At 64.1% G+C, this 22,754-nt stretch overlaps 1 protein-coding gene across 3 annotated transcripts; it reads right to left on the reverse strand.

Moving 5' to 3' along the window:
* Positions 1 to 975: 975 nt before the first annotated feature.
* On the reverse strand, positions 976 to 21,679 carry KIF1C (kinesin family member 1C). 3 transcript variants are annotated; one of them, XM_030294816.1, is made up of 23 exons: positions 21,622 to 21,679; positions 19,953 to 20,073; positions 19,571 to 19,703; positions 19,141 to 19,217; positions 18,577 to 18,756; positions 17,824 to 17,889; positions 17,263 to 17,441; positions 17,064 to 17,175; positions 16,860 to 16,937; positions 16,658 to 16,723; positions 16,499 to 16,571; positions 15,961 to 16,039; positions 15,665 to 15,810; positions 14,572 to 14,741; positions 14,320 to 14,399; positions 14,132 to 14,207; positions 9,809 to 9,888; positions 8,843 to 8,937; positions 5,593 to 5,676; positions 5,052 to 5,238; positions 4,874 to 4,946; positions 3,571 to 4,179; positions 976 to 2,216 (listed from the first exon to the last, which is right to left on the reverse strand). In XM_030294816.1, the coding sequence occupies exons 3-23, from the start codon at positions 19,674 to 19,676 to the stop codon at positions 1,539 to 1,541; spliced, it is 3,294 nt and encodes a 1,097-aa protein (XP_030150676.1). In that variant the 5' UTR covers positions 19,677 to 19,703; positions 19,953 to 20,073; positions 21,622 to 21,679; the 3' UTR covers positions 976 to 1,538. The 3 variants fall into 3 exon arrangements, with proteins under 3 accessions (XP_030150676.1, XP_030150675.1, XP_030150677.1); XM_030294815.1 differs by having other exon boundaries at positions 16,499 to 16,574; XM_030294817.1 differs by lacking the exon at positions 976 to 2,216 and adding an exon at positions 2,263 to 3,103 and having other exon boundaries at positions 16,499 to 16,574.
* Positions 21,680 to 22,754: the final 1,075 nt, after the last annotated feature.

Raw genomic sequence — 22,754 nt, forward strand, 5'->3', positions numbered from 1 at the left:
TAATCTCCTCGCCCAGATTATAAACTGCTCAAGTAAACACTGCCGCCAAGCTATCCATTACGTTCTGGATCTTGGGTCACCGTCAACAGGTCCCTGAAGACCCGGCAGTCAGAGCTGCCAAAATGAAGGTAGCCAGCACCAGGGCGTGGAAACCCAGAGTAAACACAATCGTACCCTTGCCCAGGGCCGTGGTTTTGGCTGCGGTTGGGGATCGTGTCTATGGTTTTGGCCGCTAGTGCCTGGAGACTCACATCAGGAAGCTGAGGGCAAACGGCTCACAGTTTGAAACGGGGGAGGTGTTTTCCTGAGAACAGAAGATTCCGGCGTTTGGCAAGGTGCAGGCAGGGCGGGGATACGATTCAACCTCGTTCCTCCAGGCCAGGACACGAAAGCGAGCAAGCAGCATCCTCCTGCTACAGTCTCAACACACAAGGCTTCTCGGGATGCGGGACGCGCCCTGCCCCAAGGCAGGGATCACAGATGGGAAGAAAATAATCAGGTGGGTGCAGCGGGCTTGATCAACATTCCAAAGTCCAAGAGAACAGAACCCGGGGGGAATTCTCCCTCTGCGGAAGACCTTTCAAACGGCGAGGGGCTGGGTGCAGCTGAACCCCGCCTTGCCCCCAAATCCTGCAAGTCCTGTTAGGAACGGACAGGTGGGTCTCCCTCTCCCTGCCCTCACCCCTCCCGCTCTCCTCTGTCGGTGACCACGCGCCCCGTGGGGGGCAGAAAGGGAGGCGCCAGGTGAACCAAAACGGAGGGAGGGAAATCAGGACTGGGTTCGGCACCCTGAAGGGAGAGTCATGGGGCGGAACGTTCAAGAAACCAAGACGACCGCTCCTGTATCTTGATCTGGGTGACGATTCCCAGGGTGCGCACCTAGGTAAAACTCCGCCGAGCCGCACGCTTAGGATCTGTGCATTTTCCCTGGATCATCTACCCCTCTGTTTAAAGCCAGACCAAACCAGCACCGGCTCTGTTTGCTATCCTTTATTGAAGGGTCCCACATCCTCGTGGGACCCCAGCCAAACCAGAATCCAGACAGGGCCCCCAAATATAGCAGGAGGCCCGGAAGGGGAGGGGAATGACTTCCGGCCGGCCACACCTCACCTCCCTGGAAACAGAAGCCCACCACAGACAGACAGACAGACAGACAGACAGTCGGGGCAGGGAAGAGAACTCGCCTCACCCTGGGTCCTCCCCTCCCCTCCCCCCCCCCCCGTGTCCCCACTTGAAAAGAAAGTCAAACACTGGCTACGCGGCACCCCTACCCCCCACCCCACCCCTAGCAGCATTTGTGGGACCCCCCCCCCCTGCAAGGGGCGCCCCGAGGCAGCCCCCACCCTCTCTTCCTTCACTTTGGTTTGCTCCTGGCAACTCCGTGCGCGCTTCCTTCCTGCGGCCTCCGGCCCAGCCTCTGCCACGCCGTCCATCACCTACTCGGACCTTCTCGCCCACCTGTCGCCTCCCTGCCCAGGGCTCCCGGGAAAGCGGCGGCTCCGGCATCTGCTCTGCTCCGGCCCCGGCCTTCGGGGCGCTCACACGGCCGCCCCGCTCTCCTTGAGGTCGGGGGCCGAGCGCTGCCGCCTCATCCGCGGGGGAGTGGTGTACGGGGGGTAGCGGGGCCCCGGGGGCCGCTGCGCGGGGTACGGCTGGGGCTGCTGGGGGTAATAGTTGTGCTTCTTAGGCTGGAAGTGCTGGGGTTCGGGCTGCGCGGAGCCCCCTCCCCGGGAGCGGCCGCCTCCGTCCAGGGAGTTCCTGCGGGGCCGGTGGGACCTCCGGGGACTGGGGGGCCGGCGCGCGGGGGCGGCCGGAGGGGGCGCCACCTCCTCGGGAGCTTGGGGTGCGGGGGGGGCCTCCCCGGCCCCCGGCCAGGACTCCCGGTGCTGCGGGTTGCTCTTGAAAGGGAAGCGCAGCTTGCAGTCGTGAGGGGGCACGAAGCGGGCGGGGGGCCTGCGCAGCCCCCCGCCCCGGCCGCCCGCGCCCTGCAGTCCCTGCAGCCGCAACTGCTCCTGCTTGAGCCAGCGAAGGCGGCCGCGGCGGAAGGCGGGGTCCTCCTCCATGAGCCGCGACACCCGCTCCCAGCTGGACAGGGGCGGCGAGGGGGGCCGCGCTGGGGCCGCGCGCTCGCTGGGGGCCTCCTCCTCCACCGCCTCTGACCCCGGCGGCGCGGCCCAGGCGGCCTCCCCGGCCTCTTCGTTCTCATCCTCGTGGTCCTGGGAGGAAGAGAGGGGCAGAGGGTAGAAGGGCGGTGAGCACAGACTTCAGGAGGGCCCCAGAGGAGCGTGGAGACAAGGGGGCTGGGACAGTGGTTTAAGGGCACAGGCCTGTGTGGGGGTGGGGGACGAGCGACCTAAGACCCTTCCTGGCCTGCCACTTCCGTCCCTGCCTCCGCGCCCAGGCCCCTCCTGTGCAAGAGCCCTTCGGTAAGGGCACCCACCGCGGGGTGAACGGAGCCATGCCCCGCACCCGGTGGGCACGCGGAAAGTCCTGCCGATACCTTCTCTGCCCGGGGAATACAAGGTCAGTGATACCTGCCATCATCTAAGGGAGAGAGACAGCTGATCCATCCACGAGAAAAACCGTGGAATGGTACACAGGCTATGCTTCAGTAAGAGGTCAAATACAAGAGCATGTTTAGGGGCGCCTGGATGGCTCAGCCGAACATCTGACTCTCGATTTCCACTCAGGTCATGATCCCAGGGTCGTGGGCTCGAGCCCAGGTTCTGCCGCTGAGCACGGAACCTGCTGAGGCTTCTCTCTTCTCGCCCCACGCCCCTCCCCCGCTTGCTCGTGCTCTCTTCCTCAAGTTAACTTTTTGAAAGTAGAGTATTTATGTTGATATACGTCGGGGACGTTACATAAAAGCATATGTGACGTATTCAACGATGTGCTTTATCAAAACACGTATACCGGGATAAAGAGCAGAGCCGGGCAGGGGATGGGGCCAGGGTGAAGGTGGCCACGGCAGGGACCCATCCACCGGGAGGCTATCGCCGAAGTAAACGCCTGAAGGAGGTGAGCGGAAGGCGCTCCAGGCGCTCCAGGCGCAACGGCCTCCAGGCGGTAGGTGCACAGCAAGGTCAAGGAGCAGCTGCTGGGGCTGGAAGTGCAGGGCGGGTGGGGGCGGTAAGCCGCCAATAACCCCCGGCGGGCTGAGGGCTGCCTGCCCATCCTGTGCCCCCAGAGGGCAAGCAGGAAGAGCACAGCGTGTCTGCGGCCACTAACCCGGGTGCCCAGCGCGCAGGCTGGCCCACGTAACGCACAGATTAACTCGTTGGGCAAAAGCCAGCAGAAACGGGCTCGGTGATCCCACCGCCACTGGCGGGGCTGCGGTCAGGACCGAATGGGGGAGGGGGGCGCGGGGCGCTGCTGAAACATCCGGGGACTCATTACAAATGCGGAGTCACCCGCAAAGACAGGCTCTGGGGGGGGGGGGGGGGCAGCAATCTGCATTTTCCGTTAGCCTGGAATGCGCCAGGAGGGGCAGGAAGGGGGGCCCTCTAGTGGGGGGCTGGGGCTGCTGGGGGGAGGGGTGTTGGGAGGACCCGAGCGGCCTCCCCTCCGCACCTGCGCCAGGGGAATGACCCTCTCCATGCGCAGCATGCGGTCCCTCAGGGCCTGCAGCTCCCGGTCTTTGCTGCTGTTCTGCAATTTCACCTCCTGCAGGATCCCCGTCAGCTTGTCGATGTGCGCGCGGAGGTCCTCCACCTCCGCCCCGCGGGCCCCCTCCTCGCCGCCGCCACCGCCGCCGCCTTCCTCCTCGCCCACCGTGTCCCAGACGTCGCGGGCCACGGCCCTCCAGGCGTCCCCGGGGCCCTCGGGCTTGCCGTACGTGCGGCACAGCTCCCGCATCTTCAGGGCGGCCAGGGCCTCGATCTCGGCGCGGCCGTGGCGGAAGTCGGCCAGGGCCACCTCGTAGCAGATCTCCTTCACCGCCTGCATCTTCAGATCGGCCATGGTGGCCCAGCGCGGGTCCTTGCCCTGCAGCCGCCGCCGCTGGGGGATCTGGTACACCCTCCGCGGGGCCCGGCGCTTGCCGCTGCTGGGCAGGCCGCAGCGCCTCACGATGGTCTGCACGGTGGTCGGGGGCAGCTGCTCTCGCAGGGACGAGATGAGCCGCCAGCTCTCCTCGCACGAGCGCTTGTCCGAGTCGTCCCCGCTGTCCGAGTCCGCGTACTGGGGCCACACACACAGAACGGGGAGGGGGCTCAGGACACCCCAGGGCCCGCCGGTCCCCACGACCCCAGAGACGCCCCGTCTGGACCGCCGGCCCTAGCGTCTCCCCGCAAATCCGCGCGCCCGTGGAACACTGACTGGCAGAGAGCCCCGCGAGCGGAGCTGCGGCGGTGCCGAGTGCGGGTGGTCCGCACACGGGGCCGCGCTAAGGGCAGGCCCGCTTAAAGAACAGTCTCAGAGCACAAACAGTACTTGGATGCGTGAAAATCACAAAGGTCGAGTCCAGGAAGCCCTGCTCACGTGGGAGGGACGCTAATTCCCTGCACCCAGCTTGCTCCCCGAGTCACATTTCGGTCCCATCTCCTCCTAAATGCCACGGCCACGCGCCGACCCCATGCCCACTCCCCACTCTGGCTCACACAGCATGAACCAAAGGCAGAGTTGGGTTGTTGCATCGCCAGTCCGTCTCCTGCCTCTGCACCCCAATGCACCCCACTGGCCCCCGTTGCACACTCCATACGCACACATGCTCCCTCCCCCCACCCCCGCGTGCCCCTCTGCATGCACCCTGCATGCCCCTCCACACACCTCACCACCTCCCTGCCCCCCTCCCGTGCCCCTCTGTGCGTGCGCCCCCCCGTGCCTGGCCGGCCCTCACCACCTCTCTGCCCCCCATGCCCTGGCCGGCCCTCACCAGTCGCTGCTGCTCGAGCAGAAGGTCAGCCTCCTCCTTCTCTTTCCGGTACTGATTCTCCAGGTCCTGCAGCCTGGGGTTGGGGGGCAGGGGGGGAAGAGCATGAGGCTCTGAAGCCACCGCAGTGGGGTCCCCGACAACGGGAGGGGGGCGGTCCAGAGAGCACTCCTCCCCGCACCTCTTCTCCATCTCCAGCTTGATGTCGATGCCCTGCTGCTCCAACAGCTCCTTCTGGGCGAAGTTCCAGTCGACGGGCTCGGAGGGCGGCCCGGGGGGCGGGGGCACCCCTCGCTCCCGCTCCAGCCGCGCCTGCTCCGGGTGATTGAAGCGGAACACGTGGTTCTTGCCCATCACAATCCTATTCCCTGGAGACGGGAGCAGAGAAGGGTGGGCTCGCTCCCCACGGCGGCAAACCCATCCCCGCGCCCACGGGGAGCCGGGCCTTGCCCACAAGCCCAGGAGCCCTGCCACCAGGTCTCCGGCCACCCAAGCCCGAGGGCAGTCTGAGCCCCTGCCGACTGGTCCCTGCCAGCCAGAGGGAGCCCAGCAGCATGCGCACTCTTCCCGTTTCCCCAGGGCCATGGGAGAAACCAAGGGCAGGGTCCCTTTTCTTCACTTCCCAGTCCCTTCCTCTTTCCGGGTGCTGCCCCGGCAACCTCTGCCCAGGACCCTCTTGGCCCAGCCTGCCCGGAGCGCTCGCAGCACACGGTCTCCTCTACCTGACTTCAGCACCAGGGGCTCGGTCACCAGCCTCCCGTTGACGTAGGTCTCGGCTCCTTCGCAAGGCTCCAGGGTGACCACCACTGAGCAGAGGGAGAGAGGGAGGGGGGGCATTAGGCCCTTGGGGGAGGGGGTGATGCTCACAGACTCCCATCTTGCAGTCCCCCCAAAAGACATGCACGCGCCCCCAGGCCCGCCCTCCAGTACCTGTCAGGGGTGCCACGGCCCCTCTGGTGGCAGGCAGCACAGGAAAGGAAGAGCAGAAGGAGGGTTAGAGCCCCAGCTACAATTCCAGAAGCCTCTGTAGAAGCTCCCTAGTGCCCCCCCTCCAACCTCCCCAGCAGCGGCTCAGCAAGACGGTAATCCTCAGAGTGCTTTGTCCCTCGCGTCCAGGCAGGCTGTCACTTCTGCCTTCCCGATGCCCACTCCTTCCTTTCCAACGAACGCTATCCCGCGCCAAGCCTGGACCCCTCCCGCAGGCGCCCAGCCCGCTGCTGTCTGACGCGCTTCGCAAACTGCCGCCTGACTACTCTTCTCTGGCCACAGCCCGCAGAGCATGGTGTCCACGTGACAAGACAGAGCCGACTGGACTCCAACATGTGCCAGGGTGCTCCTCGGTCCTCCGTACAAGCCACGGAGCCCGCTGCTCGCCGGGACACCGAGCACGAGGCAGCTTCCCGCCCTCGAGGACTGGCGCCTTGCTGGCACCGAGGGACCCTGGTGTCCCAAAGGCTCTGCAACGCCTTCTCTGAGGGATACTGAGCAGATCGCCTGACTTCTGCGGCTTCTATAAACTGGGATGATCAAGTCCTCCCTTACGGAATGGTTGAGGGACAGAAAAACAAAGTGCTACATGGAGCTGAGTGTAGCACACTCAGTGTTAGCACAGTGACAAGGAAAGCAGAGCGAACAGTGACGTAAGGCAGAGGGGGCTCCCGACGCCGCGGGAGAAGAAAGCTGGCAGGGAACTCAGCTCCGGGGCAGCGGAGGTAGTGACAGCGGGAAAGAGAAGGATGTGGCAGAGAGGGTGGGGTGGCTGTAATGGGGACCAGTCTCTCCCTACCCTTTCCCACCATGCCCCAAATTCATTCGTTCGATCGTTTGTTCATTCTATGAGTGCTTTGCACCCCCACTATATGCCCGGCGCTATTTTAGGTCTTAGAAATACACTGGAGATAAAAACCCAAATCCCTAGGCGCCTGGTGGTTCAATCAGCTGAGCGTCCAACCGCTGATCTCGGCACAGGTCATGATCTGCGGTCTGTGAGACCGAACTCCGCTCAGCCTGCTTGGGATTATTTTCTCTCTCCCTCTCTCTGACCCTCATGAGCACGCGCGGTCTCTCTCAAAATAAGTAAATGAACGTTAGAAAAAACCACCACGTCCCCGCTCTCCCAGAGCTCACTTCCAGCTGGTAAGTCAGACAAGTCAATGAGCGGATAATCTAAAGTCGGAGAGACGAGCATTGTGGAGGGAAGTGGGGCCCGGCGAGCAGACGACTTTGCTCCAGCCTTCTCTCGGACCCACGGCCACCCGTACCCAGGCGGAGCTCAGAGCACAGCCCTGGAGCCCGCCAAGCAGTGTTCCAATCCAGCTCCGCCAGCTTCTAGCTGCGTGGTCTCGGGCAAGTCCCCTGACCCCCGAGAGCCTCAGGTCCCTCACTTGTGAGCTGCGTGAGACAACGCAACAGCACAAGCTGGATGGTCGGTAATAAACGCTCTCCCACGTCCACGGCTCTGGCCGGGCTGCCCACCGCCCCTCCGCCTTGTCTGCTCAAGTCTCAAATCCGCCATAAGAACAGAGACCGGATGGGACTGAACCTTCACAGACCCCACCCTTTGGGGCACAGGATCATCGGGGGCTTTCACTGCTATGTAACCAACCGTCCCCTGCCTGCCCGTCACCTTCCCAAACGTGCTCTGAGCTCCCAAGGCTGGGCTCGCTCCGCGGGCCTTGTACGGTTTGGTCGTGACCTAGCACGTGGCTTGAGGCGACCACAGAACAGGAACTCGGCCGCAAGTCACCGGGCTGAACCGATTCGACAGCCTGCGGCCCGCCAATGCCGGAAGCACCTGCTGCCACTGAGGACTTGAATGAGACCAGAACCGCTGCATTAACCTGCAGACCCTGAACCAGAGTGCAGCCCGCCAGGCAGGTGTCCAACCTGAGCTGTAAGCCACAGGCAGCGTCTTTTCTTATTTAAAAAGCGTGCGCGCCCCAACTCCCTGCCCCTCCTTCAGAGCCCTGAGGCACAGCGCACCGCTCCAGGCTCCAGGCTCCGCGAGTGCTTGGGTGGACGGCACCCTGCCTCCTACCCTACCCGAGTCCCAGGGCTCGACTTCACTCGGGCCCACATACACCCAAACTATTCCTTTTAAAAAAAATGACTGGACCAGAGACGGGGTGGTCCTGCCTAGGTGGCTCAGTCGGTTGAGCGTCCGACTTCAGCTCAGGTCAGGATTTTGCGGTTCGTGGGTTCGAGCCCCGCGTCGGGGTCTGTGCTGACAGCTCAGAGCCTGGAGCCTGCTTCGGATTCTGTCTGTCTGTCTCTCTCTCTCTCTCTCTCTCTCTCTCTCTCTCTCTGCCCCTCCCCTGCTCGTGCCCTGTCTCTCTCAAAAAATAATATAAAACATTAAAAAAAAATAAAGACTGGACCAGAACAAAACGGCGACCTCAAAACACGCCCGGAAACGCACAAGTACCGTTCTGTTGCAATATCAGACGGACTGCTACCTTCACCCTCAGCTTTTGTGAGTCCTCAAAGCTTTTACTGCTACGGCCGAATTAGGGCTAAAAGTCTGGAAGTTTTGGAACCAGAGGGGCACGTGGGCCAGTGAACTCCCAGAAACCTCTACCGTCACAGCTGGACAGAAGCAGGACATAAACTCAGAGACCCCACCGAGACGGACACGGCTTTCCGTAAGAAACAACCAGAGTGCTCTCTGAGGCGAGAAGACCAAGGACAAGGGCAAGATGTCATCTTCGGCAGAACCTCACTGCCCCCACCCCCGGCACGCTTCAGTGTCGTGTGTCTGCCGTGGGGACGCCGTCGCTCCCGCCCGCTGCGGCAGACCTCGCTCCCGGGGCGGGTGCACACGGCCGGGCCCCGGACACTCTCCCAGTGCTTAACCTGAGCTTGAAGCCGCTCTGAGGACGGACACGTCCCCTCTTACACGGCCACAGTCCCAGCGTGGGGACCCGACTCAGGCCTCTGGGCTCGGCCGCTGAGCTCTCGCCCCTCAGCCGTTACCTTCTCCGTCTGGCTGCGGGATGCTCCGGAACACACAGTGCTGCTCCCGGATGAACTGCCCGGTCAGCTTGATGTCCACGTCCACCTGGCCCACCCTGGGGAGGCAACGGCCAACGTCTTGTGAGCGCGTGCCAGACGTCCGCCACATCCCCTCTGAACACAAGCTCGCCCATCTCGGTGAGCCGAGCGGTCATTCCCGGTTCACGAAGGAGGAGGCCGAGGCTCAGAAAGATAAAGCCACCTGCCCAAGGTCACACAGCCTGCCCGGGGGGGGGGGGGGGGGGGGGCGCAGGGATCGAGACGGGACCTGCCTGATTCCAAAGCCTGGGTCCTACCCACGGGTCACGTGGCAAGGGGGAAGGGAGCCGGAAGTGTGGCGGGCACCCTCAGCACGGGCCTCCCACCCGTCCCCGGGGCTGGTCGCCCGAGGGCTCACTTCTTACCCACGATCATCAGCCATAATGCTTATGTTGGGGGAGGGGACATCCTCACCCCTCTGACTGACTGCAGGAGGTGACCTCCGAGGCCCCGAGCCCCAGGGGTTGGTCAGAGCCACCCGCGAACCCACTGCCGCGTGGGCACTCTCGTCAACATGAAGCCATGCTTCCTGTCTCCCCTTGCGAGGCAGGGTGCACCAGGGGAGGCCAAGGCAACACCACCAGGGGCTGAGAAGGCGGCAATTGGAGCTTTCCGCCCCACCTTGTGTCCCACTAAATTGGGATCTATCCCCACAAACGAGGCCCGTCCCCGTCCCGAAGTGGTGGGTACAGGGCACGGCCGCTGAGCAACCAGGCTCACACCTTCTCGGGAAGCCTGGAGGGCGACCTGGGCCGTGCAGGTAGCTGTCCTGAGACCTGGGGTGTCTCCAGGAAGGTCACCAGGGAAGGGAGTCATCAGCGTGGCCATCTGTCTGCAGCCACACCCCAAGAAGAGAGGCGGCCCCGGAGACTGCGGGGCGAACGCTACCTGGTGATGCCATCCTTGATGTGGTACAGCAGACATTCGGACATTAGAGGGTCTTCGTTCAGGTTCACCAGGTGGGGGGTCTGAGGGAGAAGGGGAGCGGTCAGGGGAGCGGGAGGGAGCTTCGGCAACGTCCCCCCAGGTTCCAGCACCGCAGGCCGCTCCCCTACTCGGGGAGCTCCCCCAGCCGCCCGACCCCCAGGTACAGGTCACCGCAGGACACCGCGAGCCACCTCTCCACACACACAAGGGGCCCAGGTGCCCACCCGTGTACCCCTCCCACCTCCCACGGCCCACCCAACCATCCCCCCCCCCCCCGCCCTCCGACAGAAACCTGGGGAATCACCTGCCCCGCCTCTGCCTTCCCTGCACGCCCCGTCCCCGCCTCATTTCTTCCTTCAAAACGTATCCTGCCCCTTCTGGAGAGCACAAGTGGGCACGGGGTGAGGGGTCGGGCTCCCCATGTGCCTTCCAGCTCGCGTGTCTTAGGAACACGGGCGACTCTTACAACCAAAGAACGGAAAGCGTCAGCTCGATTCAAAAGCGTGTGAGACACAGCCGGTTCTCAGACAGACACCCGCTTCGCTGGGGACGGGGTCCCCGCGGCAGGTGCCAGCTGGGGCCTCCCTCCCCGAAGTCCATCCCTCCGACCCAGCTGGCTACTTCTTATGCTGCTCTACACGGAAAACCCAGCCCGGTCCCTTCCCCAGAAACACTTTTTCTGGGTGGCGTTTCTTTGCCGACACCCCCACCCTCCCCAGGCTGTAACTGGGCAGCCAGGAGAGCCGGCCTGGGTCCCCCCAAACCCCCTCACGGCCCTGTCCACCAGGCCTGGGTCCCCCCACACCCCCTCATGGCCCTGTCCACCAGGCCTGGGTCCCCCCACACCCCCTCACGGCCCTGCCCCACACCCCCAGGGACGGCTCTCATCTGCTGCCCTCCTTTGGCCCTCCCTGCCCCAGGCCTGCCTTCTGCACAGGTCTCCAGCTTCCTGTCTTCACCACACAACTCAGGCCACTCTGGTGGGCAGCCCACGGCCACCTGACTTTATGCTGGTCCCCTGGCTCTCCTCATCAGTGCCCCAGCCTATTTATCCAAACACCCTTCCAGAAGCAGGTCCCCTGCACCTCTGGCCACCCTCCTGGGCCACTCCCAGGTCTCCTTGCCTGGAACAGCCTTGCTCCGGACCCCACCCCTACCTGTCAAAGTCATTCACTTCCTGCCCCTCCAGATCGGTCTCAAATGCCACTTCCTCCACGAAGCTTCCTTAAGCCTTCTGCCCCAACACAAGATGCTCTGCCCGAGTTCTACAAGGATCTACTGCGAGCTTTCTATGTGCAAGACCCTGGCAGAGTGCTGGGGACTCAGGGACAAGTCCCCACCAGCCGCTGCTATCATTAGTAGGGCCATCAGAGTCACCGGCAAGAAAACACCACAAGTGGGAAACACATGTCCTACAGTGGTCTCTGACCTTTCCACGCCCTCCCTCAGCTCACTCATTCATTGGCCCCTCTGTCCCCAGGGAGCTGAGTGCCACCACCTCAGGGAGGGGCTCGCAAGAAGGACCAAGGAAGAACTACAAAGATAGCATGGCAGCTCGTCCCTGAGCACGAGGAGGACGTGGACAGCGGAAGGAAGAGAGTTCCAGGTGAAAGGAGGGGTCAGGACAAAAGCCCTGAGTCAAGAAAGGGCAGGGTGGGGGTAACCGGCCATGGTTCTCCGGGAGCCCCCTGAACGGAGCGCCCCTGCGATATCCACGGTGGGTACGTGTGTCCACGTGTGTGCCCCAACCTGGGCACCCAACCATCACAGCTGCAACCCTCCTCTGGTCCCCAGGGACGCTCTCGCCCTCCCTCGATGCAGCCTCAGCCCTGCTCCAAGAATGGCAAACGCCAATGGGCTCTGGAAGCAGAAAGCGATCCATCCCTCGGGAGAGCGGACACGATTTAGGGCAGTGCTTTTCAATCTTTGTTCAGCCCTGGAACCCTTTGTTCAAACGAAACCGTACCTGAAAGCCTAACACGTCCAGCAGATAAGCAGGGAGACGCTGGGGCCGAGGCTGGGGCGGAGGGCCCAGAGTCTGGTCCTGCCCGCCCCCTCGGCCCCCGTGATGGAAGCTCCCAGCCAGGTTTGAAAAATCACTGATGGCAGAGGTCCCCGGGCCTGACGATGGGAGCCCAGAAAAAGGGGGCCTTCCCTCAGGCTCTAAGCCCTCTCGGAGACAAACCAGCTTCTCCCGCAGGACCCGATCCGCACGGGGGCACTCCCAGGTTGGAGCCGCCCCCACCAAAACCGTTTTCCCCAGATCCAGCCACCCTTCCTTCTGAAATACGCACGCCCGTTCACGTGAGGACTCTCCACGCAAAGCAAGTGCAACAGAAATGTACCCTAAGACACCTTTGTCTCCAGTGAGACCAGCAAAGACCAAAAGCTGAAAAGGGTGAGGGGACTCGGCTCTCTTGCACTGCCCTGGGGAGTACAAAGTGACCCGGCTATAATCTTCGGAAGGCACTCCAGAGAAATACGTGGAAATCCTACACAGCTACCGTCTGACTCCAAATCTGCACTCCAAGAACTTGTTCTGGAAATGATAAACCTTTCCCGTAAGGCCACACACCGAAACACCGCTTGTGGTGTCAAAGAACAGGAAACAGCTTCAACGCCCATCAGCAGGAAGCTGGTTAAATAAATGACTCTGCGTCCACGCGAACATTTTGGCACCACGAGACAGAACAGACAGAGCGCGCACACGCTATAACACGAAAAGCATCAGGCGTGGAACCACGGCTGTTCCAGAGACAGGCTGTGTGTGTGCACAGCGCAAAACTGTGCCACACGCCTGTACGTGCACGGACCACCTCTGGATGACACGGGAGGAAGGGAGGACGGGGCGGGCCTTGCGTGCGTGGTCCCCTTACGAGAACTGAAAACAAGACCCCGTCCGCTGGTCCCCGGACCTTAGTAGAAGGCATCTCCACGCAGCCGGAAGCCCTCTAAGAAAGAAACGTGCACCCCTCTATCTTTCTAACGCCGCACCTGCAGTGGAAGCGTCCCAGGCCCCCAGCACCTCCGTGTGGCTGTAGACCACACAGAGAGCCACCTGTGGTCCTGTGTCCCAGAGACAGGCTACAGAGGGGCCCCTGAGTGCCCAGCCCCGGACACGCCCCAGCACCCCCGCCAAGGCTCTCTCGCTCCCCGGCTGTGCCCCAGGCCGGGCAAACCCCTCCCCTCTTGTTGCACCTCTGCCTCCTTCCAGACTCCGTCTCCCGGACGGCCGTGACCTCATCGATCGGGAGGAGCCTCCTTCCAATAACCCAGAACCGCTTCCAGGCAGCTCTGAGCACGGCACACCTGACCGGGGCCTGAGCCTCCAAACTTCAGACCGCGGCCAAGACAGACGAGGCTGACTCCCCGGAAGGACCGAAGTTCCCGTTCGCTCCAACGGGCCTCCACGACGCCCTTCACCGTGCACTCCCGCACAGGCGTCCTGGCGGCCTCCAGCCTGCACCCGCCCTGACTGGCAGGCCCTGGGCCGTGCTGGCCGGAGACGACTGAAGGCCTCTCCTCCCTCCCTCCTCTCGAGCACCCGCCACACGGCAGGCGTGCAACAGACACCAGCTGTGCCGCTCGGCCTGATGTCAGCCTGGCCCCCCCCCCCGGCCACCCCCAACCTGCGCGTCCGCCTGCCAGACTGCCTTCCCCGGGACACCGCCTCGACGCGTCTCCCGCTGCACCGATGCGTCCTTAAGCCTCCTGCCGCGTTCGCAACCCCAGTCCTACGGTTCGCTGCCTGTTCCTGGCTCTTCCCCGCAGGCTCGTCTTCCAGCGACCCTCTCGCGGTGTGTCTCTCAGTGCTTCTCTAAGCAGTAACACACGCACGGGGCACAAAATTCGGCCGTGCAGAAGAATACGTAGCGAGTACATCGCAAGCCCAACCAGCCTCCGACCTCCCACCTCCTCCCCCGTTCCCGGGTAACTACTGAGACCAATTTGCGAATCCAGAAACAAGCTCTGCGTGAACTCACGTACCAGTGCGGGTTTACGTTTGTTAACACGCAGGTTCCAAACAGCCCTTGAAAACTCCCCGGAGGGGCAGGGACCCTAGTATCCTCTAGGGACCCTGGAGCCCCGGCCACAGGCACCTAACAAGGCACCTTACCCCAGGCTGTCACAGGGAGACCTGACAACACACAGGAGGTGGCAGGCGTGGGGACAGAGACAACGCAGGGACACGCTCAGGGATCCGAGTTGGGGCTCGCCTTGTACCCCCCAAACCCCAAGAGCTTCCACGACCAGCAGAGCCTCCTCCGCAGACCCCTCGCTCACCTTCTTGGGAGAGAAGACGCCCACAGTTCCGCCGTCCTCCCGGACGGCCACCCCCATCTCGGCCAGCAATGCTTCTCTGGAGGCAAAGAGACACGTGACCGTGACCGTGCACCCCTTCCCTGCAGGGCCTGACCTTCCCTCCCACCCCCAGCCCCCCGGGGCCCCGGCTGCCAGCCCGCCACTCGCACCTCTCCATCCTCAGAGCTTCTGTCTTACGTAGCTTCTCCTCCCAAGTCTCGTTCAGCTCAGCTATGATCTTCTCTGTCTCCTGGGGGCACGGGACAGGCACGGGTTGGGGAGGTCTGGGACGAGGACCCATCATGGGACTCCCTCTTCCTCAACTCCGGCTTTGGAGAACTAGACCCCCAGCAGCTGCTGCCCCTACCCCCCACCCCCCCGCCCCCCCACCCCCGCCAACCTGGCCAGCTCCAGTTTCCCACCTGCAGCCTCTCCATGGCCTCCTCGGGCCCAATCTGGGGCTCAGCACTGGGGGAGAATGACGGTTCCAGTTCCCCGTTGTGTGCCGGGGGGTGTGAGGCTGACACTGGGGCAGGGGGGGACGATACAGCCGGCAGAGCACCCCCGGAACTCCCCTCGTCCACCTTTAGACCTGGGAAGGAGACAGAGATCAAAGGAGGCTAAGAAAAGACAGATCAGAGACTCAGAGAAGGCCTCACAGAGGACCAGCCCATAAGGATCGCAAAGGTCATCTGGTCAACCTTTGCCAAGCAGGGAGCTCTCCTACAGCAGCCGTGACAAATGGGTACTCAGTCCCTACTTGTGGCCCTCCAGGGGCACTACTGAACAAGGCAGCCAATTCCTCCCACCGCTGGGTGAGTTGCACCATCAGAAGGTCAGCCGTGGCTGCGACCCGCCTCACGTCACGTGCACCCTCGTGTCTAGGTCTGCCTTCCGGAAGAAGAGAGCCTGTGTAGCTCTCGCTTCTGCAACGTGACCATTCAGATGTGGGAAAGAAACACGATGTCTACCAGACTCTTGTCTTCCCAAGAACGGACACCCCGCTCTCCTCACTGTGCCCCCAGCCCCCGGCCGTCTGCAGCAGGAGAGCCCCCGGGACTGGACGCGGAGCACAGATCACACAGCCTCCAACAAGGACACGTCACGTACTAGTATGGCTGAGCGTTACACCGTAGAACCTGGGCCGCGGCTCACGGCCAGCCGAACCCCACGTTCTGTAAGGTTGATCAGGGCCGGTGCCCCCACGGCCCATCCTAACCGCTTTACCGCTTGAACCACAGACGCAGGCCCGGCCCTTTGCTCCTGCTCCCTCGCTTTAGCGGTCCCAGTGGCCTCTCCAGGCCCCTGCACATCCTGACGCCCCTGGGGAATCAGTCCCTCCCTGAAACGCCTGAAGGCACGCGACGTCCCCCTTCACATCTATATCCGTGCCACTGTGCGCGCAGAGAGCTTCGTGGCCAGTGGCCCCTCTCTGGCCTCGGGCCTGGGCGAAGGCCACCAAGAGGTGTAGCGGGCCAAGGGGCGACCGTGAGCCGCCCTCCTCTGGAGCCCTACCTCCCAGGGCGGAGGCGGACAGCCCCTGAGCCAGGAGCAGCTCCCGCAGCCGGGCCACCTCCTCCTGCAGCTCACGGATCAGCCGGGCGTTGGGGTCCTCGTTGATGACGGCGTTGCAGCGGATCTGCTTGGTGCGGTCAGCGTACCTGCGGGGAGGGGAGCGGGGAGGGCTGGGTGCAGCCCAGACGGGGGCGCCCCCAGCCTGCTTCCCTCCCTCTCCCTGACCGTTAAATCCTGGCCAGCCCGTCTGGCGGGTAGGGTCCTAACCACCGGCCTGAGCTCCCTCAGAGCCCCACCTGAGGGTGCTGAGGGTCTCCTCGTAATTGATGTCTGCAGGGCTCAGGGCTGCGATCATGGCCGTGCGGGAGTTCCCACCTGCAAAAGGAAAGGGCAGAGCTGTCGTTGGCCTAGGCCCTAAGAGAAGTCAGACCGGGTCTCGGGGTCAGGGAGGCCTCAGTGCCCTCAGGGGTCTGGCGGGGTCACTGTCCCAGGCAAGGTGAAGCTACAAGTTGTAGACTAGCTGTGGTGGCAGTCAGAGGCGGAGAGACACCAGACATCTCAGCGACGGTCAGAGATGGGTGGCAGGAGGATCGAGCCAGCAGCCAGCACGCAGTCAGGGAGGGGTCTCGGGGAGCCCCACGGTGAGGCCCCCCCGGCTTGTGGGTCCTCAGCATCAGGAAACCTACTGAGGATGTTCCCCGGGCGGGGGGGACGGTCAGGGGACAACGGGGTGGGGGCGGATGTGAGATTCTAGGGGAGGCAAGGGGACTCGTCAGATGTGTCAAGGGGTTGGTGGGCGGGGCAGAGTCAGTGGGGAGAGAGAGACGGCCTCACCCAAGTTCTCCTTGAGCAGCCAGGTGAGCACAGAGTCCCTGTAAGGGATAAAATCCGACTTCCGCTTCTTGGACTGCTGGAGGACGGAGGGGGAGGGGTCAGGATGGGCACCCCTGTCCCGCATCCCAGACCCGCTTCTCTCCCAGCCCCAGCTCTTACCAGATCCGCCAGGGCCGAGATCACCTTCCCCAGCGTGGTCAGGGACTTATTGATGTTGGCCCCTTCCTGGAAAGGGACGAGGAGCGTGGCAATGAGGCCCTCGTCCCTGACACCATCCACATGCCCCCGCCCCTCCCCTGCCAGAGACCACCACCCGCAGCCCCCAGCACTGACCCCAACCTTCCCTCCTAAGCCCTCTCACCTTCAGGCGCATGCCCCGGGCCCCTGAGGAGTCGGCCCGCTCACTGCCGGCAAGGTCCACCAAACTGATCTTACTGACCTGGGGTCAGAGGAAAGGGCCGGAGGTAAGGGGGTCAGGGGGCCGAGGGGGCTAGGGGTGGGCAGATCTGGGTGCCGCCCGGCGAGGGAACGGGGCGGGGGGGAGCGAGGGAGGCAGGAAGCCCACCTTCTCGGAGTCTAGCCCGGTGAGCTGGTCGTGGCAGCGCTGCGTGAAGACGATGGTGAAGACGGCGTGCGAGCGGCTGCTGGTCTCATTCATGTTGGTGGCGGCCACGGTCCTGGGTGGGGAAGGGAGCGGTCACTGCATGCGGCCTCTCGCCTGCCTGACGCTGGCTCCCCTCCCCGCGCTCGTCAGCCTGCCTCACCGAGCCTTATTTCCACAGTCCATGAGGTCAGCGATGTCCGCGTAGGAGGTCACGGCCAACTTAGACAGGTCCTGCACGTAGGGGCCCAGGATGGGGTGCTCCCGGACCCGCAGAGAGCCCCGACTCTTGGGGTTCAGGAGGTCTCGTACCCGCTCACAGTAGATCTCCATGTAGCTCACCTGAGTGACAGAAACACACAGGAGGTGAGGAAGGTAGCGAAAATACCGATAACAAGACTCACCCTTCGCTCCCCTGGACGTGACGCGGGCGACTGCAGCTGGAGGACCCTGAGGGTTCGTGATGCCCAGACTCGGCGCTAAGCGCTCCGCACACGCGGGCTCACCGATCCAGCAGCCCTCGGAGGGGCCGGCCGGTCTTTGTCACCGCAGGAGCGAACACACTCAGGGGCCGGGACACGAAATCACTTGCCCGAAGCCACTGCTAACGGCAGGGAGAGCCCAGAGTCGACCCTAGGCGGCCTGACTCCGGAGACGGCCCTTGATCTTATCCCAGCCCAGGGCCGCCGTGCCCTCCCCGTGCCCCGCCGAGACCCAGGCTTACCTCCACAGAATAGGACAGCTGAGCACTCTGGTTCTTATTAACACGAGAGAAGAGGTCCTCGCAGAGCTGGAAGCGGACACAGAGAAGCTGCTGTTCACGGCGCGCCCCCCAGGCCCTGTCCCAAGCAGCTCTAACCCTCACCATAGCCCTGAGGGAGGGGGTGTTCCCATTTCACAGACAGGAAAACCACCTCAGAGAGGTTCATGCTTGCCCGGGGTCACAAAGTAGTATTCAGGGAGCCAGGAAGCCAACTCAGGTGTCCTAACACCACACCCCCGAACAAGGCCCCCGTGCTGCACAGTCAGGAAGGATTACGGTCCGTTTCCAGTTACCCACAACCGGCTGTCTCTACGGTCAACCCTTTGCCTACAGTCCACACGTCTGCAGGGCAACTATGCTTGTAAATGACGGCGAGACAAGATGAATTTGCAGCACGTGGTGGAACCGGGGTTCAAACCCAGGCTTCTCTGACACCAAAGCTCGGCTCTTGTCACTAAGCTTTCTTGCTTCTGGTGGGGGCAAAGACCCCTCCCCAAAGGGCCCCAAAGTCCATGTAGCAGCCAACCGCTATCCCCGTCACGTTCCCTAAAAGCCTCAGAGAGCCAGGTCTCTGCTCCCTAATCCTCAGGCCCCTGTCCTTCCTCCCCGCCTGGGGCAGCTGGAGACGCTCCCGGCCTGGCTGCCCTCCCGCCCCGTGCGCACCTGGGGCACGATGCCCTACGTCCCCTCTGCCCCGCCGGGTCCCGTGCACACCTGGGGCACGATGCCCTGCTGGCCCGGCTCCTGCCGCCCCATCATGGTGTAGGACTTGCCGGCCCCGGTCTGCCCATAGGCAAAGATGCACACGTTGTAGCCCTCGAAGGCGTGAAGCAGCATCTCCTCGCCGATGTCCCGATACACCTGTTGCTGAGACGCAAACTGGGGGTCCTCAGCCTAGGTGGAGCGGGGGCGGGAAAGACAGCAGGAGCTCTAAATGATTTTGTCTGTAGTGTCTGGGTCCCAAGAGTCTTGCTCCTATCTGATGACGGCCCACAGGCCCTATGTGCCCCCGGCAAACCCCATCCGTGGGCCTAATCACCTCTGACAGGATCCCATGCAGGCTCCTACCTGACCCAGTTATCCCGAGAGACTCTCCCTCCCCCATCCGGGTCCCGGTCACAGCCTACGGGTCCTACCCGTCCCCACCCGGGATCCTGGTTCTCCCAACCCAGTCCCGACCCACGTCATGGAGGCCCTATTTCCCAGCAGCGCCCCCTCCCCAGGACCTAAATCCCCTTCCCTCTTTGCTTAGCTCTTCCCCCACCCTGATAGCCTCACCGAAGTGTGTGACCAGTAGGAGTAGTCAAAAGTGAAGCTTTTGGGGGCATCCTTGCCCTGTTTGGGATTGATGATGGCTGAGGCGGCAGAAGGAAAGAGCGGAAGGCCAAGGTCAGGGACTCCCAACTTCTGCCCACTCCCCACCTCTGTCCTGCTTCATCTCTCCCCTTTAATACTCCCCACCCCCTCCAGCCACCAAGGCTAATTTTGGCTTCCCAGGACCCGCCCCCCACCGGCAGGCTCCCGATTGGGCAATGGAGGGCTCCAGGCCAACATTCCCCCTCCCAGGGACTGGGAGCGTGGAAAGGCCAGCCTGCCCCCGCCCTTTCGCCTAGCACCTGCTCCCCTGGTTCGGCCCAGCAGGACAGGCCAGCGTGGTGGGCCCGCCTGCCCTGCCTGTGCCCAGCCAGGCCCCGGGGGACACACTCACAGGTGGTGTTGCCCTGCATGCTGACCACACACTTGGCATCCTGGCTGGTCTCACGGGCGTTGAAGGGCCGAACCCTCACTGCCACTTTCACCGAGGCGCCAGCCATGGCTCCAGATACTCTCACCCTCCTCAGCTGGAGGACAGAGAAGGAAAAGGTGGTCAGAGCCGCTGGGGGGGACCCAGACATCTGTGACCCGTCTTCTCCTAGGAACCAGTCTCTCCACCCACTTCCCCAGCTCCCCAGCACCCCCGAGGACCTAGTTCCTAGTCTCTGGCCCTCCTCCCCAATGTCACTCTCCTCAGGGACTCCCGAAGGTGTTCCTGCCTCTCTCCCCTGCCATATCCCAGCTCGCAGGGACCTGGGCCATCATCCAAGAGTTACCTGCTGTCCCGGCCCCAGACCAGGGGGGCTGTATCAGCTCTGGCTCCCACCGGCCCTCGTAGGGGAAGCCCCATCCTATACTTGGGGCCTGGCCACACCAGCTGGGGCTGTGGGGGAAACCCTGGTTGTGGGGGAAGAGTGGTTAGGAGCTATGTCTGTGGCTCCAGAGGTGTGTCAGGGGCTCCACGGCCGGAGGTCAGGGGCAGGGGGTCACGTTAGGAAAGGTAAGGACGATGTCCCGCCGCAGTGGCTGAATGCAATGTGAATCCAAGGGCAGGGACCGTGATATTTTTATTCCTCGTCAGTCACAAGTGTACTGAACGTCCAGACAGAGGAGAGAGAGAGAGAGAGGGGCTGGACAGAGGGTGGTTCAGAGAGAGAGACACATAGGCAGAGACACCGAAGGCGGCAGGAAGAGGGGCAGAGAAATGGCACAAAGTCACAGACACCAAGAAAAGGAGAGATAGGAGAGAGGAAACCAGATCCAGGTCATGCTACGAAAGAAATAATGGAAGGGGCCACAGAAGAAACACAGAAATGTGAGACAGGGAGGGGAGGTCTGGGGCAAAAGCACAAAGTGGGAGCCCAGAAGAGACAAGAAGGAAAACCCCAAATATAAAAGCTGCCCTAAAATTCCCCCACAGGGTCAGCCAAGAAGTAGAAACCAGCTCCCACCTAGAGCCCACAAGCTCCACATAGGCAGGAATTGCCACTGGGCAAAGTCCAAGGGCTGGAGGTAGAGCCCAGGACTGGGAGCCACAAGACCAGCCAGGGGGCCCCAAACCCCTCGCCCAGCCCCCCAGCACTTCCTCCTCAGGATCCAGGACAATGGGCAGGGGAGGGTGGGGTCATCCTGTATCCACCACACCAACCCCCCGGGGCTCTTCTGTTGGGGGACCCCGGTGAAATACCTGCGTGTTTACTGGGGGAGGAAGAAGGGCTGGGGTCTCCCCCAAGAGGAAACAGGTATGTCCGGGCCCCAGCCTGGGGCTAACGCTATGGCGTCCACCGCCCTGGGGAAGGTGCCAGGCTGGAGCCCAGGAATGTGGGTGACCTAGTGCTCACACCCTGGGAGGAGAGGCTGAGCAGCCCACGCCCACGGACAGGAGGGTGGAGGGTTGTGAAGCAGGGCCGGGATGCTGGGGCCCCGAACCCAAGTCCTGCTGGGCCTCACCTCCCGCAGCCCTTCCTGGGCAGGGCATGGGAAAGGGGGAGAGGGCCGGTCTGCCCCAGGACAGGAAGGGAGTAGCTCGAATCACAGAGGCTGTCTCAGGAAGCGCAACCCTGACCCCCTAGACCCTGAGCCGGGCAGGGAAGGGGCGACGACAGGGAACGGCCACGGCCGCGCCGTCGCGGCGGATGGGGCAAGGCTGCGGGTGGGCGCGGGCTCGGGGCCCCGCCGGGGCACCTGCGCCTCGCCCCGCCCGGCCATCCCCTCGCAGGGCCCCGTCCCGGCCTGTCGGCGCGGCCACGCGGACCCGGCGCTCCCGGCCCGCCGCCCGACGGCCGCCCCGGGCCTGGCACCTCTCTGCGCCTCCGCGGGACAAACAGCACATGACCGCGGCTCTCGCGGCCGGCCGGGGACCCCGGCTCCCCGCCCCCAGGCCGGCACATTCCACGGCGGGCGTCCCCTCCCTCCCTGCCCGCCCCTCCTCCCCCCGGCTCTCACCTCGTCGCCGCGGGGCTCCCGGAGCGGCTCGGCGGGGAGCACGGGGGCGACCTTCCCGGGACGCGGGAGGCGGCGGCGGGCAGGTCCGGAGCGGGCTCCGGGCGGCCCCCGCCCCTCGCCGGGGGCCCGGGCGGCGGGCGACGGACTCGCGCCCCGGGGGCGGCGGCAGCAGGAGCGGCAGCGGCGGCGCCAGCGGCCGGCGCCCGCCCGGGTAGCGCGAGCTGGGGCGGGAGCGAGGGGCGGGGGACCGGCGGGCGCGCGCACGCGAGCGGGCGCGCGCGCCGTCCCGACACCGGCCCGGGAGCGCCCTGGACTGCGGTTAAAGGGGCGATGCCCTCCGGACTGTGGGGCCCACCGGGCGCGGACAGGGAACCGAGCTGCGGACGCGGAGAGGCACGCAGGACACCGGCCCTCGGGAGGGTTACGGCGCCGGAGGAGCCGGGCCGGGGACAGGAGGGGGGGTGGGGGCGGGTCCTGGAGGGGACCCAGGCCCCGGACCCGCGCACGTCGCCGCCGTCGGAGGCGCGCCCAGGGGCGGGGCCGTCCGTCGCGCCCCGCCCAGGGGTGGTCCCCGCCCAGGCTCCGCCCCCGGCCGCGCGCGGCGCGCAGGCTCCGCCCCTGACTCCAGTCAGCGACACCCTCTCTCTCCTCTTCCCCTCTCCCTCCCCTTCTTTCTCTCAATCCTCCGTCTCCTCCTCCACCTCTTTTTCCTTCCCGTCTCTCTTTTTCGTCTCTTGTCCTTTCTCCTCCCTTCCTTTCGTCCTCCTCCTCCTTGTTCCTTCTCTTTCCTTTCCCCCCTCCCCTCATTCCTCTCCTTCCCCCCCCTTTCTCCGCCTCACGCGGTGATGCCCTCAGGCCGGCGGCGCCTCCCCCGCTCCCCGAGCCCGGCGCTACCCCTCGGCCCAGCTGCCAGGGTCCCCCCCACCCCCCAACGAGCCCGCCCCCTTCCGCCCTCTGAGGCCTGGTGGCCCCCTGCGACCCGGCCCACCTGCCAGGGGACCCCCCGCCCCGGGGCCAGACCCGCCCCCCCTTACCCCCACCCCCCCACCCCCGGGCTCCCCCCGGTCCGCTGTTGAGTACCGTGTGGCTTCCTTGAGCTGCACCCCGCCCGGGAGAGCGACGGCCCCGCTTAG

The sequence above is a fragment of the Lynx canadensis genome, chromosome E1 (genome assembly GCF_007474595.2).
Source record: "Lynx canadensis isolate LIC74 chromosome E1, mLynCan4.pri.v2, whole genome shotgun sequence".
NCBI lineage: Eukaryota > Metazoa > Chordata > Mammalia > Carnivora > Felidae > Lynx > Lynx canadensis.

Bases quoted from the DNA above. Each gene is read 5' to 3' on its own strand.
- KIF1C (XM_030294815.1), bottom strand. From the start codon at position 19,676: ATGGCTGGCGCCTCGGTGAAAGTGGCAGTGAGGGTTCGGCCCTTCAAC. The intron at 19,218-19,570 runs GTGAGTGTGTCC...CTGCCGCCTCAG, and splicing joins CATGCAGGGCAACACCACCT to CCATCATCAATCCCAAACAG. The intron at 17,176-17,262 runs GTGAGGCAGGCT...TTCCCCACCCAG, and splicing joins GACTGTGGAAATAAGGCTCG to GACCGTGGCCGCCACCAACA.